Here is a 17,628-nt window from a genome sequence, read left to right on the forward strand (position 1 = left end):
TATGAGCCTGAGCAAGTTACCTACTCTCCTGAAGTCTCAGTGTTTTATTTGAGTTTTGGGGCTCATAAGGATTATATAAAAGAAGGCATGTAAAATGTCTATATTGCTTCATATACTAAGCATTGGAAAGTGCTAGCAGATTATCATTAGATTTGTGACGGGGGTTTCTAGGTAGCATTTTATCTTAGGATTCTGGTTTACAATATGATAAACTCTTTAATTTTAAAGAGATCTGTTAACATGGGATCCACAAATAGCATTCTGAGGAACCCTGTAATTTATACCAAGATTAGTTTGTATATTTGCATTATTTTCTTTCCTGGGAAAGGGTCCATGTATTCACCAAAGGATCCCATGCCATCCCCTCACATCTAAGAATGTGGTTACTTTCATATTCAGCAACTCATAATGCTCTTGGGGTAGAAGGTTCATAGGGAACTTTGAGTACAGGAAACTTAGAGCAAAGTCAGAGAGACAGGCAACTGCCAGGTGGGTTAGAGAGACCAATGCTTGAGTGCTTTCCCAGTGTGGTACTTGTCTTAGCTTATCACAGATTGAGGGCAAAGTATTACCACCATGATGTGCAGAACAGAGAAGTGAAACTCAGCAAGGTTAGAAAACCTGCCCATGTTCGAGTATCTAGGAAGAGGCACAGCTGAATCCTCACCCTGCTCTGTCTGCCTCCAAAGCCCAAGGACCATGTTTGGCATTTGCACAGTACTTGCTCATCCTCTTGTAAGTTGACTCTCAAAGTAATTTTGAGATGTGCGTGAGAAAGCAATCATCATCCCCTTATTTGGATAAGAATACGAGTCTAAAAATGGTTTTAAAAAAAACACTAGCCAAAGTCACCAAGCCAGTAAGTGGTAAGGAGAGATGGCTGTCTCTGGCTGCTAATGTTAAGTTCTTTTTTTTGGAAGGGGGGTGGGGGAAGGGAGGAGTGCTCTTGTTTATTGAGTGCCTACTATAGTCTTGATATATTCCCAGTATACATTATCTTATTTAATCCCCATGATAGCCCTGTGTGGTAGGTGTCATTAAATCTACCTTATGGATGAGAAACAAACACAGGCAAGGCTTCCAGGGTAAGATGATGAGTCAAGCACATTCCTTCCATCCCTCAAGAACCGGAAGTGCTGTGTGCCTCTGGAAGGACAGGTGAAGCAGGAAGACTAAAATAAGGAAGATGTTTGGATAGCTGTATAAAAATCAATCCTGTCCCTTCTACCACTTTGTCAAAAGAAAAAGAAAAAGAAAAAGAAAAATACTAGTTCTCTCCATGCCACACTGTGGTTTATCCTCTGGGGAAGAGGGTCTCCTAACTGGGGAGAACCAGAATACCCAGGGCAGGAGTGCCTTGTGGAAAATGGAGGGAACAGGCAGGTACATGACCACATACTGCGTGCTCAGGCCCTCAGCATTGGCTCTGATAACACTGGCAGCTGGGGGCTCACCTTCCAGACAAGAGGATAATAGAGGATTTTTGTCCCTCCCCCGCCCCACCCGGAGATTTTGGCCAACCTAAGAAAGAAGATCTACAGTTATCAACGTAGGGGTTTTTTAACTCAGCATCCTAGCCAGAGCTCTCTAGAGTGAAGCTTACTGTTGACAAGACCCACTCACATGCTCAGCATTTCCAAACAGGAGTTTAGGTCTCCACACTTAAATACGTGCAGATAACCAAGGGTTTTCAAACACATGGGAAAGACTTCTAATAGGAGAGATAAAAACCCAACTTAAGGAAAAGTGTCAGAGAGATGTTAAAATATAACAACTATTTTTTTTAATAGAAAAAAATAGGATACCAAAGAAGCAACATTCAGAGAGCAAAAACTAGCTTTAGGGGAAAAAAATTTACAGCATGAGTGGAGAGATTCAAAGGAGGTTTAGAAGATAAATTTAAGGAAATTTTCCAGAATGAGTCAACAGACAGAGCTAGAAAAAAGCAGGGTAAACAAAAGAAAATTTAAAGGCCAGTCTAGGAGTTCTAGTTTCTAAATAATAGAAGGTTCAAAAAGAGGGAAAGAAGGGAGGATACCATCCTACTTAATTTAAAGAAAAAAAGAAAAGCCCCAAATTTAAGGACACATGTGTCAAGAATGAATGAGCCAATTCAATACCCAGCACAATGAATAAAAAAAAGCTGTATCATCATGAACTTTCAAAACATTCAACACGAATATACAATCCTGTAGGTTTCCAGAAAGAAAACTGTTGCATCAAAGGATCAGGCATCAAAATAACTTTAGACTTTTCAGCAGTGACACATAAAGCTAGAAATTAAGGAGAGCAGTGCCTTCAAAATTCTAAAGGAGGATAATTTCCAACCTAGAATTCAATGCTCAAACTCTCAATTGAGTATAAGCAGAATAAAAATAATTTTCATGTATTCTAGTCTTCAAAAATTAACCTCCCTGCAATCTTTCTTACAAAGCTATTGGGGGATGTATTCCACAAACACAAAGAAGTAAAACAAGGAAGACAGTGCAAGAAAGAAGCAGGGAATCCATCACTAAAAAGGAGTGAATCAAATCCCTCCCTGGGTGATGGTCAAGGGGAATCCAGGGTGAAGAGTATAAAGCAAAAAAGATCCAGAAGCAATTGGGCCAGAGGGCTCTGGGAGGGACATTTTCAGGAAGGGGAATTTAAGACAATTAGAGAAGAGTTCGAAATTGAATTAGGAAAAAGGATACAGGAAATTGAGCACATGTATACACAAGACTGTTATTAACTGCAGCGAACATAAAAATTGTACAAGAAAGGAAAACTAATCATAGTTTACTCTATGATGCAAGGACCTATACCATTGCCAGACTCATAATAATGGAATACTGAATGCTGATTTAATTGAAATTATTCTATCAAATACAGCTACATTGGAAAGATGGGCTCATGTTGGGATGAGACCCTAAGAGTAGAAAAGTGAGCTAAATCTTGGAGATTTAATAAGTAATGGCTAAAACTGAAAAGACAAAAAAATCATACTATTTAGAATATATGGTAGGAACTAGCAAATTTATTAGCTACAAGAGGTGTGAGTGTTAGCTTCTTGGCCAGGAGAAATTAGAGAGTGAGACAAGGGTGTCATAGGACTAAAATCAGTGTTTTAGGGTCACCTGAGTGGCTCAGCGAGTCAGGCATCTGACTCTTGATTTTTGACCCAGGTCATGATTACAGGGTGGTGGGATGGAACCCTGTGCTGGGCTCTGCACTGAGCCCAACTCTGCTTGGGATTCTCTCTCTCCCTCTCTCTCTGCCCCTTTCCCTGCTCATGCTGTCTCTCTCTCTCTCTCTCTCAAAAATAAACGTTAAAAAAATAGAATATAACCCATGTTTTATAATAAACCTTTAGACTGTGGGACTGTTTAAACTGTGTAGAAAAAAAATATAGAGATACCTAACTTTGATAAAAGTAAACGTTCTCAAAAGATAGAAAAATGAATCAAAATATCAATCAAGGTTATCTTTTTTTTTTTAATTTTTTTTTCAACGTTTATTTATTTTTGGGAAAGAGAGAGACAGAGCATGAACGGGGGAGGGGCAGAGAGAGAGGGAGACACAGAATCGGAAACAGGCTCCAGGCTCTGAGCCATCAGCCCAGAGCCTGACGCGGGGCTCGAACTCACGGAGCGCGAGATGGTGACTTGGCTGAAGTCGGACGCTTAACCGACTGCGCCACCCAGGCGCCCCAATCAAGGTTATCTTTAAATTGTTTTTCTTCTTTCCACTTACTTCTGTCTACTTAATCCTATATTTTTTGATACCAAAAACATATTCACTTTCTATAAAACATAATCTTCTTCAGGGTACCTGGGTGGCTCAGTCGGTTGAGGGTCCAACTTCGGCTCAGGTCATGATCTCACAGTTCATGGGTTTGAGCCCCGCATCGGGCCCTGTGCTGACAGCTCGGAGCCTAGAGCCTGCTTTGGATTCTGTGTCTCCCTCTCTCTCTCTGCCCCTACCCCGCTCACACTCTCTTTCTCTCTCTCTCAAAAATTAAAAAATGTAAAAAAAAAATGTTTTTAAATAATCTTCTTGGGGCACCTGGGTGGCTCAGTTGGTTAAGCGTCCAACTTTGGTTCAGGTCAGGATCTCATCATGGATCATGAGTTTGAGGGCTCTGTGCTGGTGGTGCAGGTCCTGCTTGGGATTCTCTCTTCCTCTCTCTCTTTGCCCCTTCCCACTTGCACTCACCCTCTCTCTCAAAAGAAATAAATAAACTTTAAAAAATTTTTAAAAATACAAAATAATCTGTGAACAAAAAATTGAAGTTCAGAAATGTCAGGTAAATGTCCTAATTCCATTCATCCTGTAAGTGGTAGAGCTAGATTCCAGTGCAGTTCTGACTCCAATCATTTTTTTTTAACTGTTTACTTCTTTATTTTGAGAAACACAGAGCATGAGCAAGGGCAGGGGTAGAGGGAGAGACAGAGAGAGAATCCCAGGCAGGGGCTTGATCCCACAAATCATGAGATCATGACCTAAGCCGAAATCAAGAGTCAGACACCTAACCAACTGAGCTACCCAGGGGCCCCGTCACACCATTTTTTTTAAATCTTTGATTAAAGTATCCATTAAGAACCAAGCAGCAAAACTGCCACAATATTCTCTCCCTCTCTCAAGGTCCACAGAGTCTCTTTCTACACCAAACATCAACACTGGATTGCTTTCATTTGTCTACCTATTTGCCTATATATTTATTTATTTATACCCATCTAAATCCAGGAAGATCAAAGACTGAGTTACAAAGATACCATAGAAGGGGGCGCCTGGGTGGCTCAGTCGGTTGGGCATCTGACTTCAGCTCAGGTCACAATCCTGCAGTTTGTGGGATCAAGCCCCACGTCAGGCTCTGTGCTGACAGCTCAAAGCCTGGAGCCTGCTTCTGATTCTGTCTCCCTCTCTCTCTGCCTCTATCCCACTCATGCTCTGTCTCTTTCTAGAAATAAATAAACATTAAAAAATTTTTTCAAAGATACTATAGTAAGATAAATTACAAATGAGGCAAGGGGCGTTTGATTACACAGCTTTTGTGTTTTCATGAATGCTGCTGAGCGAGCCATACTCTGTTTCCTGAGACTGTGACTTACTCTCAAGCTCCTTTTGTTTTTCTGAGGGCTTAGCGGAGCCCTGGGCACCCAGATGCTCAATTGAGATTTGTCAGTTTGACCTGCTAACAAAACTATAGCTTCTGGAGAAGAGACTTTAACTTCTTTCCCACTTTGCTGGGACTGTCTTAAAAGGGTAGACATGAGCCTTTGACTACCTCCATTTGCTAATGAGATACTTTATGTAACATTTTAAGCATACTTGCAAAGCAAAAAGACTAATGATTTATTAAAAATTGGCAAAAATCTATGAATAGATAGTCCTCTGAAAAAATACAAAGATACAGGGCTTTCCTGATCATTAAAGAAACATAAAGTCGATCAATAATTCAGCTTCCTTTCACTCATCAGGTCAAAGACTGTGGGTGTGATAGCACTGGGAGGCAGTGGACAGAATGGCATTCTTACATATTATGGTGCAACAGCTTTGAAGGGCCAGTTTACAGTGTCTATTAAATTGGAAAATTCACATACTCTTTGTTACACCATTTATGCTTTCATGAAGCAAGCTTACAAACCTTCGCTCAAAAGCTGACCAAGGATGTTTGCGGTAGTATTGTAGGTAACAGCTGAGAATTAAACCATCTTCGAATTGCCATCAAAAGGCTAAATATTTTATGGGACATTCTACACAATGTCATACAAAAGAGCTGTTTAAAATAATTAGATATAGATCTCTGTGTGATGGATGAATGAACAGAAAGAATATAATTATACAGAAAGAGCTTATAATCTATGCTCCTATAGGAATGATAGTATGTTGCTATAGCTGTCAAAAGGGAACACATATATGAAGAAAAACTCTCTTAAAGGATACATTGAATTCGTTAAAAGAGGCTGCCTTCTGGGAATGCAACTAAAAATTCAGAATAGGAAGAAGTCTCAATTTTCTTTGAAAAATTGTACTTTATCGTTTGTAATTTTTAGTTTTCAGGGAGCTGGACATTAAATTTCTGGTTTATAGCAGCTCATCTCCAAAACCACCTGTGAGTCAAGTGTAATTAGGACCATTTTACAGATGGGAACCCATAGCTGGTGTCCTTGTTCCCTCATCAATAGAAAGATCTACATAAACACCAACAAGTGCAGTTCTCAATAGTTGTACATATGTTCATGATTTGGTGTTTACTTAGGCTGTAAACACTTTTTTAATGGCAAAAGTAAAAAAGTTTCCAAATAGTTTTACCTAAATTAAAAAAAAAAAAAGGAGGGGTTTCTGCTTTACCTTCTATTCTCCCAAATTCCCAGGGTCAGGCCTGTATAACAAACTCCAAAAAGAGCTTCCCCTTTGCTTTGCTTCAACACTGTTCACCACACAGAATGTTGAGGCTGGGGAATGGTAAGAGAAGTAGAACAAAGAAAAGAAAAAGCGTCAGGCACTGGACTCTGCGGTGAGCAGAGTTTCCCCTTATGTTTAGGGGAAGATTTGGGGCAAGCTGACTTGACCCACATGATTCTAAAAGCAGAGACAAAGAAATCTCACCTTGCTCCCCCGACTCTGCCTCTGGATGGGTCGAGCCATGGTAACAGCAACAACTATAGATAACTATAGAAATAGTGGCCAAGAGCCCAGGTCCAGGATCAGAAAGGCATCTACGTAGTGTATGTGACAGCCACTGGGCAGACTCAGGTGGTCGATTCTGCCCACTCCTGCACTCAACCATCGGGTGTGGCTTTGTGACAACAGTCAACCAGCTGTCCCCTCAACTGGTCTTACTTTCTACGTGACTTTAGTAAGTGTGAGTCTGCCAATGAACGGAGTGTGATTTTAGTGTTTAAATGTTTTCCATACAAGAGCCCCTGAAGGCAATTCATCAACTTCATTCAGTGCTCACACAAGAGAAACAAAACTGTGTTGGACTTTTTGAAAGACTCCCTTGGTTTTTAAAGTGATACCTTTCTAGAGGATTTTCATGTCTAGTTTTTTTTTAAGTTTATTTTTATTTTGAGAAAGAGAAAGAGTGGGAGCAGGGGAGGGGCAGAGAAAGAGGGAGAGAGAGAATCCCAAGCAGTTTCCACACTGTCAGCACAGAGCCCAATGTGGATCTCAAACTCACAAACTCATGAGATCATGACCCAAGCTGAAATCAAGAGTCCGACACTTAACCAACTGAGCCACACAGGTGCTCTGTGTGTAGTTTTGGCTAAACAAGGTTCCATCCTACTTTCTGTCTTGAGAACCTAATCCCAGGATCATTAGTCACTACACTAGTTACAACAATTGCAAGGTATTTAATCTCTCTGAGCCGAAGCATCTCTAGCTCTGTAGGCTGAAAGGTCGCTGTGAGGCTAAAATGAGACATAAAAATGACATGCATACCAAGCCATACATAAACAGATCCCTCATGCATAGAGAATTTCTGTGTCTGGTTGATTTGTGGAGTATGTGCACCTACCGCAGAGAAAAACTCGAGAATGAGCCTTTTTACGATACTTGGTATTTTTAAAACTATTTGAAGTGATATCATAACATGAGGGCCCATTCAACTCCATCGGTTAATGTGACACCCCTCTAGACAACATCAAGGACACTGCACTGGCATGATGTTTGCTAAGACCAGGGTGAGCATTCATGTGTGAACACACAACTCGGAAGCAGATCAGAAAGGTATTGAAGGTTCCAGCTCTTCTGCCTGTCTGTTCTTCCACAGGCCACATCCCATAGGCCAGGTCTGTGAGTGAAGTGAGAACCAGGCTCTGCCTCTCTCCACACCCAATGGCTGCCTTCAAGGCCCCACAGAGACCCAGGGTCTAACAGTACCCCTAGAGCACCTCTCTGTCTTCTTGGCACGAGATCTCCTTCATGAATCAGGAACAAAGTTGTAAAACGTGATACAAGGACAACACAAAACAACGTGACAGCAAAGGTTAACTGTGGAAACTGAGGAAACACTGCAGGAATACCACACCACTGACTACAAAAACCCAAAATATGTAGAAATGACACTGACAGTTGCCAGTTTTTTCATGCTGACTCATAATATCCATGTGCTATGACAGCAACGTAAGGTAGCGTTGGTTGGGAGTCTGAATTATGCTCGCCCCTAAGAAGTAGTAGTAGAAATACTAGTCAAAGTGATTAATTCAAGTTGATAGTCTAAGTACTTTGTGTATGGGAACTCATTTCATCTTCCTCTAAACCCGATGAGATGCACATTATTTTCATACCCATTTCACAGATGAAGAAACAGAACACAGAAGTAAACCGCCAAGATTATACAACTATGAAACGTAGGAGGTAGGATTTGAACGCAGGCAGTCCGTTTCCAGAGACCATATTCTTCATCTCAGGGGCTGGCATACTTTTCTGCAAAGGGCCATCTAGTAAATGTTACAGATTTTTATGTGGTTGCATATTCTTTATTGTTTTTTTTATCATCCTTTAAAAATATAAAACCAATCTTAGCTCATAGGCAATACAAAGAGGCTGTAGGCCTATTTTGTCCTGTGGTCATAAATAATCTGCTGGTTGATACTATACACGGTGATCAAAGGTTTAAGCATACAGTGGATGTGGTACTTGATACCCAGTCCCTGTGGCACATCCTATATGCCTGTAATACAAATGGGTTTCTGTTGACAAAATAATCCATAATTTTGACTTCATCTCTTTCTCATTTTGCCTGAATTTATGAGGTCTCACTGCCTTTTCAATCAGCTTCCCTCCTATTGCTGGACATTCAAGAAGGGGCAGTAAGTGAGTTTGAGCATTACCCTGATTCCAAAGCCAGATAAAAACACAACAAAAAAAGAGAACTACAGGCCAGTATTGCTGATGAACACCGATGTAATGTGTGTTCGACAAAATATTAGCAAACCAAATCCAACAATGTCTTTAAGAAAATCATTCACCACAATCAAGTAGGATTTAGTACCTGGATATGAAGGGGGTTCAATATTCACAAATCAATGTGATATATCACATCCGTAAGAGAAATAATAAAATCCATACGGTCATTTCAACAGATGCAGAAAAAAACATTTGACCAAGCACAACATCCATTCATGAAAACACGCTCAACAAGTTAGGTTTACAGGGAACATACATGAACATAATCAAGTCCTTCTATGAGAAACCCACGGCAAATATCATCCTCAGTGGGGAAAAACCGAGAGCTTATCCTCGAAGGTCAGGAACAAAACACAGGTGTCCACCCTCACCACTTTTATTCAACGTAGAACTGGAAGTCCTAGCCACAGCAATCAGAAAAGAATGAGAAATAAAAGGCATCCAAAATAAGGAAGTAAAACTTGGACTATTTGCAGATGACATGATGTTATCTATATATAGAAAACCCTAAAGGTTCCACCAAAAATCTACTGGAAATGATAAATGAATTCAGTAAGATCGCAGGATGCAAAAATCAATGTACAGAAATCCATTGCATTTCTGTACACTAATAATGAAGCAGCAGAAAGAGATATGAAAAAGAAACAACAATCCCACTACAATTGTAACAAAAATAACAAAATACTAAGAAAAAAATTAACCAAAGAGGTGAAAGAATATGAAAACACTAATTCAAAGGGATACATGCACCCCTATGTTTATTGCAGCATTATTTCCAATCCCTAAATTATGGAAGCAACTCAAGTGCCCATTGATAGATGAATGGATAAAGAAGATGTGGTGTGTGTATGTATGTGTGTGTGTGTGTGTGTGTGTATTAAAATATTATTCAGCCATAAAAAGGACTGAAATCTTGCCATTTGCAACGATGTGGATGGGGCTAGAAAGCATAATGCTAAGTAAAATAAGTCAGAAAAAGATAAATACCATATGATTTCACTTATATGTGGAATTTAAGAAACAAAACAAATGAACAGAGGGGAAAAAAAAGATAGAGAAACAAACCAAGAGACAGACTCTTAACTATAGAGAACAAACTCATGGTTACCAGAGGGGAGGTTGTGAATGGGTGAAATAGGTGATGGGGATTAAGATGTGGGGCTCGAACTCACGAACTGTGAGATCATGACCTGAGCCAAAGCTGGATGCTTAAACGGCTGAGCCACCCAGGTGCCCCTAAAGCAACACTACTCTTGCTGCATTGGAGACATTTCTAACCTATTCTATTTTGTTTAAATTTTGGATGCTTCTTATTACAACTAAATTTATTTCATAACTCATTAATGGGGCTTGACCCCATTAAAAACCACTTCCTTGGAAGACCCTCATGCTCATGCTGCTTCTATTTACAAGAAGCAATTGTTTTGAGGTTCTTGTGTGCCTTTACAACTTCGTTGGATTTATTTGCTGAGAACCAACTGTGTGCACATCAGCTTGTGAGGCTTTGTGGGAAGTGCAAAGAGTTTGGCTTCCAACTACCTCAAGCCAGGAATTTTCTGAGTTGCTAGGAAACCAGGATGGACAAAAGGACCTACCATCTCTGCTCTCATAGAGTTTATAATCTAGTGGATGAAAGAAATTCAAAGTACAGGAATTTTGGAAATTAAGCCATTCACTTGACTAGCTTTAAGTAAACAACTTTATTAACACTTTCTGGGTAGAAGGTATGTTTTTCTTGTCTAAGAGGCTCAGTCTCATTTCAATAGCTGAGAAAATAGAATTCAGTCCCTCCCTACAAATGACATTGTTATTTTGTGTTTGAATTCAAGGTTATTCGTAATTTACATGCCTCACATGATTGAATGGGTTGTACAGTAGAAATAAAGTGATTTGGGAGTTCAGGAGAAGAAATGATTAAGTCACATTCAAACATTTCAACCCTCAGAAAGCTTGGTAAGACCTTAAGAGTTCCCCTTACCCATATTTTTTTCCTTCAGGAGTAGCTAATGTAATTATTCTTGGCAAAACAGACAAAATAGTCTTTTTAAAGAGAAGAATGGTAACTTCTAGAGTTTTGCAACCTTCTCTGAATAAACTCTTAAAATCCCTCATTTGGAATTTTACTCCTCTAAATCCTTATTTCAAAAACCATGAAACATAGTGGAACATTTCCTGAAGATCGACAGGTCAGGGAACCAAAGGTTGTCACTTTTCTGAGAGAACCTGTACTTTGCTGTTCTTATCACTGAGAATTTCATGAGCACTGACCAAGAGACCACACTACATGTAAACAAACATCTGCTTCTGACTTCTAGAAGCTCAAATGGCAACTTCAAAGCACCATTCAGTGAAACCCTGCACACATATTCTTGGGAATCTGTTAAGATATTTGTGCCTTGGGAATCGGCTCATTCTATAAACTCATAATAGTATCCTTCTTGGCAAAAAAGAAATCATTTAGGTACAACAGAGTGATTGTTATGAGAAAATAGGCAAAGGGATTTTTACAATGTGGATGCTGAGGAGAGCCACCTTCATAAAGGACCAGATCTCTCCGTAATCGTCAGTGTTCAGCGGTGTTCCTCCTGACCTTACCCCCTACGTGAAATCCACTGTTACATGCTCTTAGAGCTCCACCATGCCTCTCCTTAACGTTCAGGGGGAGTTTTAATTGTCCATTAATTTATGACTATTTAGGCTACGAGCATATCTCTCTCTATGGAGTCCTTACTAGACTACAGGCTCCATAAAGGTAGAGATTCGATTTTTACTTTGCCATTACTATATCCCCCAGTACTAAGCACTGTGATTAATAAATAATACTTGTTTAAGAAATATTTATTGAATGAATGGGCATTTTAAGATCATCTGGAATGCTGGTTGAAACAAGATACTTCAATTTCGCCAAATCTTTATTATTTATTAGTGATCAAAAAGCAACTAACTAATAATCCCTCACATTGTTCTTCTTTTTGTTTTACAGTCAACTTTGACCACTTTGAAATTTTGCGAGCCATTGGGAAAGGCAGTTTTGGAAAGGTGAGAACCATAATGATTAACCACTGGCAGGGTTATATGCCTCAGGGAACAGAGTCTGAGAATATTCAGATTATCCAGTGACGGGGACCCTGAGGAACGATAATTCAGAGAGGTTGTTATAAAATTGTCACTACAGTTTGAGGTGTGTGATATAATGAACACCAGTTGTTCTTAGGATTATTTCATCGTCATGCCCATTGACTCTCACTAGATTTTAAGACTTTCTCTCCACGATAAGGAGGACAGTAAACTTTTGGACTCAGTGGCCAACTGTATCAGTATCTTCAGTAATAGTTATCTTCTCAATGTAAGAGTTAAATCTTATGTGGAAAAGAAGCTGTCCCGTTTCTGTTTTTTCCTCAGGTATCCAATGTTTTTATTCTCAAAATTATACCATGAAAGATAGATCTAGTCTAATTAAAAAAATTTTTTTTAATGTTTAATTTTTTTTTGAGAGAGACACAGGGTGTGAGCAGGGGAGGGACAGAGAGAGGGAGACACAGAATCTGAAGCAGGCTCAAGGCTCTAAGCTGTCCATCAGCACAGAGCCCGACACGGGGCTCAAACCCACACGCCATGAGATCATGACCTGAGCTGAAGTCAGATGCTGCAGTGACCCACCCAGGTGCCCCACCAAGCTAATTATTTTTGCAAGAATGTTCTAGATTCAAGTCCTGATCATTAGTTTCTTGGTGGAGACATACTTCGAGAATATTTCTTATTAATATTGAGCTTGCATTTTAAAATCATCTGCTGTCCACTTTACCAGACATACAGAATCTCTAAAAGAATTTTGAAAATATGGATGTCGTGTTCCCTATTTTCCAAGTGCTTTAAATCCTTTTAGGTTATATCAAGTATGGTTAAAGAGAAATTCTTCACACAGTATTGTTCAGCTTGGTAGTTTAGCCATGCCCATTAAAGTCACTCAAAGCAGAGTGCGGATGTCATTTGCTGTTGGCAGATTCCTGGCAAAGAAGCGGCCGTTTTCTCCAAAATGCTGTCTAAACAAAACCCCAAGAGCCAAAAACAGGCAGACTCCTTTGAGAAAACAGAGATTCAAGAATTGACCTGGCATAGGGGAAGAAAATGAATTTTTTTACTCCGAAATCAGAGCTCAGTGGCAACTTGAGCATCAGAGTATTTGCAAGTGATAAGGCCTCCATGCCATGCCACCCAACAGGTCTTGTTCTGTCTCTTGCAGCCATGATCTGTCAACGCCCTGACCACCTTCTCACTCTGGTTTGCACCATTAGGTCTGCATTGTGCAGAAGAATGATACCAAGAAGATGTACGCAATGAAATACATGAACAAACAAAAGTGTGTGGAACGCAATGAAGTGAGAAATGTCTTCAAGGAGCTCCAGATCATGCAGGGTCTGGAGCATCCTTTCCTGGTTAATTTGTGGTAAGTGTTTGTATGGGATCTTGCAATGGAGATACTCCCACCTTCACCCCAAACATTGTTCTGGAAACCCGTCCTGATTTCTAGGTGTGCATTTGCAAAATCTTTGGTAGGCTCTTCCTTGAGGGCTTTGGTTCTCTTTGACTTATTTGACACTATAATGAAACAAATTGTTGTTTTACTGTCACCAATAAATACTGCTTGGTTTATTTGTCACAGTTCCCCTTGGCCTGGAGGATATCATACTTTTCAAAACACTGTAGCTAAATAGGCAGACAAAGAATGAGTTCAGATGTCTTGTCATTCAGTAGATACTCTTCCCTCATTAATTGTGGAGCAGTGACTGTGGCTACTAACTGTCATCAATGGCTGGTGTGAGGTTGATCTTCAGAACTTGGACAAAAACCACTTTTTCTTTACAATGACTGGGAGTAGAAATGGTTTCCTTAGAGCATCCTTCCTGAGCAAAATCAGGACAGGCACTGCCATTCTTGCCAAATAGCTTTTAACAGAGGTAGAGCTAACTTAGATCAGTGGCTAGACTGTGATCCTAAAGCCCAGGATCATAATCCAAGGCTCAGAAAATGGCTAGAATCTGGCAGTGTCTCTTACTCCCTGCTCTTTTCTTATGCGTGGAGGTCTGTATGTGGCTCTCTTACTTTTCTCTACATTTTAATGCATCCATTATGTTAAGAAACTGTTCTTAAAGCTAATTCAGTGTGGCAGTTATTTAAATATGCATACCAAGCAGTTTCTACTAGCAAAGGCAAAAAAAAAAAAGTCTTTATTCAGAGAATACTAATGGGAGTATAATTGAAATGTCACTATGTGTTTAAGGACATTTCTCTGGAGGAATAAAACCTGTCTCTCTCCATCTTTAATTGATACAGTTCACTTGATATACAATTTGCTCAAAGACTCTACACCATAGTTGCAAAGAAGATGGTTTTGTGTGAATTGGAAATAGGTCCCTTGAGTTCATGCAGTACTCAGATGTGGTGGAGTCGAATTTTGACCCATGCTCAGTGGATTTAATCAGTAGCTTAGAGTGGCCTATTCACAACGCTGCCACGCAGAGGCACATGGACACAGCTCTTTCGTCCCCACCCTTAGCAATTAGCAGATTGCCTGTTTCTCCCCCTCTCTCTTCCCTGAGAATGATGAGGTGCTCTCAGTTCACATCCTTGCTTTGTTCAAAGTCACATTTTCCTTCTTCCAAAGTCCAGCCAACTAACTTTCTCCTTTTAAGACCAGGAACTCTTCAGAAGGACATACTTAGTATTTCTCCCTTTCAGGACCGTCTCTCCTCACTAAGTAGGCAAAATGGATTTCAGTTTATTCCCAATTTTTTTATAAGGGGTGTTAGGAGACTTGAAGCTGGGCAAAGTTTACAGAGTTTGCTGTTTACTAACATGGTGTCATTCCAGGAAACACTCTGATCTCCACACATGCTGGCTTGGGGATAACATGGGGTATAGCCTTGTCTTCCCTTTTCCCCACACTGAATCTCTGCAGAACATCAGGTACCATTAATAGTGATATAGGAGAGGGATGCCTGGGTGGCTCAGTCGGTTGAATGTTCAACTCTTGATTTCAGCTCAGGTCATGATTTCATGGTTCGTGGGATCAAGCCTCACATTGATCTCTGGGCTCACAACACAGAGCCTGCTGGGGATTCTCTCTCATTCTCTCTCTCTCTCTGCCTCCTCCCCAGCTCACACGCATGCGTACTCTCTCTCTCAAAATAAATAAATAAACTTAAAAAAATAGCGATAGGGGAGAGAAGAAATCCCTCCCCACCTTAATTCTACCACTTTCAGAACTGGAAACCTAGAGGGGGCTTCCTTAAAATATGGGAAAAAGTTTTAACCTTTCAAATCCTGAGATGAAAATATTCAGAAAGAATATTTATTTCTTCTAATAAAGGCTTTCTGCCTTGGTAATTACAGCATAGCCAACGTAAGTGACTCTTTCTGCAACTATTAAACACCTTGCAATGCTTCTGGAGGTGTGACCTGGGAGCAATCTTTATCATTTTTAAGTCAATTATGAGACAGGGTTAATGTGTGTAACTAGGGTTGTTTTTATGGACAAAAGGAGACAAAGGGCTATTCCAAGCACAGAGTAGACCTATCACAAATGGGAGTCCCCCCACCCCATCCTTGCTCCCTTAAGGTGTAGTACTCGCGACATGCCCACCACCACCAGGCCACTGTGGCCATCCAACATGCAAATTTCAAAGGTGCCCAGCCTCAAAACATCACAGGAAGCTGTGTGTGGTCAGGGAGGGACAAGTCTCATTCTCTGTAAGAGCTTATGTTTGTTTCGTTTTCCACCTTTCTGCTGCAAATCAAAGGGGAAAAAAATATCCAAAGACTCCCCATTATGTGCAATTTAATCAAGAGTTTGTGTCCTAGGTTTAACTAGACTTATCTTTACATCCCCAAAGCTTCAAGAGCAAATTGGCTAAAACACAGTATGATTAATAATGTAACAGCAATACTTTTTCATTCCTACGTACCCCTCATGTACTCGATCTTACTGATAAGCTATGTAGGCCTCTCAATATTGCTTTCAGTAATCTGCTCGTGGATACTCAAAGTGCCTGTAACCTCTGGGATGTGTTCAGAAAATTCTGGTTTTCAGGCTGAGGAAAAATACAAGCTGTTTCTTTTAAGCAGGCTTTACACTAATGTTAAGAAGTTGGCTATATGTGTGTGTGTGTGCGTGTGTGTGTGTGTGTGTGTGTGTGTGTGTGTATGTAGAGGTATAAATACATACATATGTGATAGGTGAAAACTTTGCACATTGTAGTCAACTATAAGAAAGCAAAATCACGTAGAAAAATGAAAATTCCCCAATAGTGCTATCACCTTGAAACAACCACATCTAACATGTTCTTGCCAATAAAATGTCTATATTTGTTTTTTTGCTTTTGATCTTGCATTAGCCCCGTTCATTCCCTCATTCATGGGTGTATTTATCAAGCAGCACAAACAAGTTATAATTAGAGTTTGCCAGATGAAATACAGGATGCACACTTAGATTTGAAATTCAGATAAATAACCAGTCATCTTTAGTCTATGTCCCAAATATTGCATGGTGCCTGTTTTATCTGAAAATTACTCATGTTCTGAATTTCTACTTTAAATGGGCATCTTGAATTTTTATTCACCAAATTCGGCAACCCTAATGGTAACACAGACCCATAGTGTGAGGGTGCAGTGGTGAGTACTCGTGGACAGAGCCCCTGATCGACCGCACATTCCCAGTAACTGTGAAAGGCTGATATTAATCACATGGCACATAAATATGTCAATGTGAGAAGTGCATGAAGGACTAAGTAGAAGAGGGGTGTGTGTGTGTGTGTGTGTGTGTGTGTGTGTGTGTGTGTGTATCCTGGGCTGGGGCAGCAGAGTTAAGGGTGAAAACACATTTTGAACTAAAATTCAACCTTCCCAGCCCCACGGACCTGACCCCACTCAGGAACACAATCGTCAGATGTAGGCCATGTTATAAAGGAAAAGGCAGCCTGGAGGGGCTGGCATCCAGGAAAAGCAAAGAAAATCTTCCTGCGAGTCCCTCCCTGAGGGCCGCTAACAAAGCCCCGGCAACCCACAGCCTTCGAACAAATGGGCCCCAGTGCTGCCCGGCAGAGCCCTGTCCCCCAGGTGGCTTTTGTTAATTGAGATTAAGCCTGCAGCTGCACACAGTCCCTCGGGGCTCCAATCTCCCCTCAGCCTTGTCTCTTGTTCTTTGGGAACAGAAGGGACCCACGTGTGGGTTCAGGAAATTAGAAGACAAGATAGTATGTTTTGAGCAGAAAGGACCACCTGTATCGGGAGTGTGAAAAGGGTCCTGTGAGTAGCTGGACACAGCCAGATGAACAGACACCCTGGAACCAACCTCCATTATTTGTGACTGTGCACCAGTGTTTCTTCACAGAATCGTAAACTAGGAGAATTCAGGGTAGCCTACAGAGCCACAGAACCAAGAGGAGCTTCCGGGTCAATGGCATTCTCCTACTCAGAGTTTTACCTATATTGTCTGATTTATTCATCCTAACAGGTTAGGCTCATAGCAATTATTAGTCCCATCTTACACCAGAGAAACTGAGGCTCAGAGAGGGTGAGTCATTTTCCCAGAGTCACACAGCCAGAAACTAGCAGAGGCAGGACTCAAACCCAGGAATTCGGCTTCGAAAACCCAGCCCTTTCTGCTACACTATACCATGCCCTGTGGGCATCTTGTAGGACTCTCTTACAAAATATGAAGGAAATGGAATT

The 17,628-nt window shown here is 40.6% G+C and overlaps 1 protein-coding gene across 2 annotated transcripts in view; it reads left to right on the forward strand.

The window, feature by feature from the left end:
* Window positions 1–17,628, forward strand: part of STK32A (serine/threonine kinase 32A) — a 130,978-nt gene that overhangs the window by 15,517 nt on the left and 97,833 nt on the right. For both annotated transcript variants that reach the window (XM_032593137.1, XM_032593138.1), the window contains exons 2-3: window positions 11,882–11,937; window positions 13,194–13,345. In XM_032593137.1, the coding sequence (XP_032449028.1) occupies window positions 11,882–11,937; window positions 13,194–13,345 (208 nt within the window). The remainder of the gene's footprint in view (window positions 1–11,881; window positions 11,938–13,193; window positions 13,346–17,628) is intronic.

This window comes from Lynx canadensis, chromosome A1 (assembly GCF_007474595.2).
Source record: "Lynx canadensis isolate LIC74 chromosome A1, mLynCan4.pri.v2, whole genome shotgun sequence".
Classification (NCBI taxonomy): Eukaryota; Metazoa; Chordata; class Mammalia; order Carnivora; family Felidae; genus Lynx; species Lynx canadensis.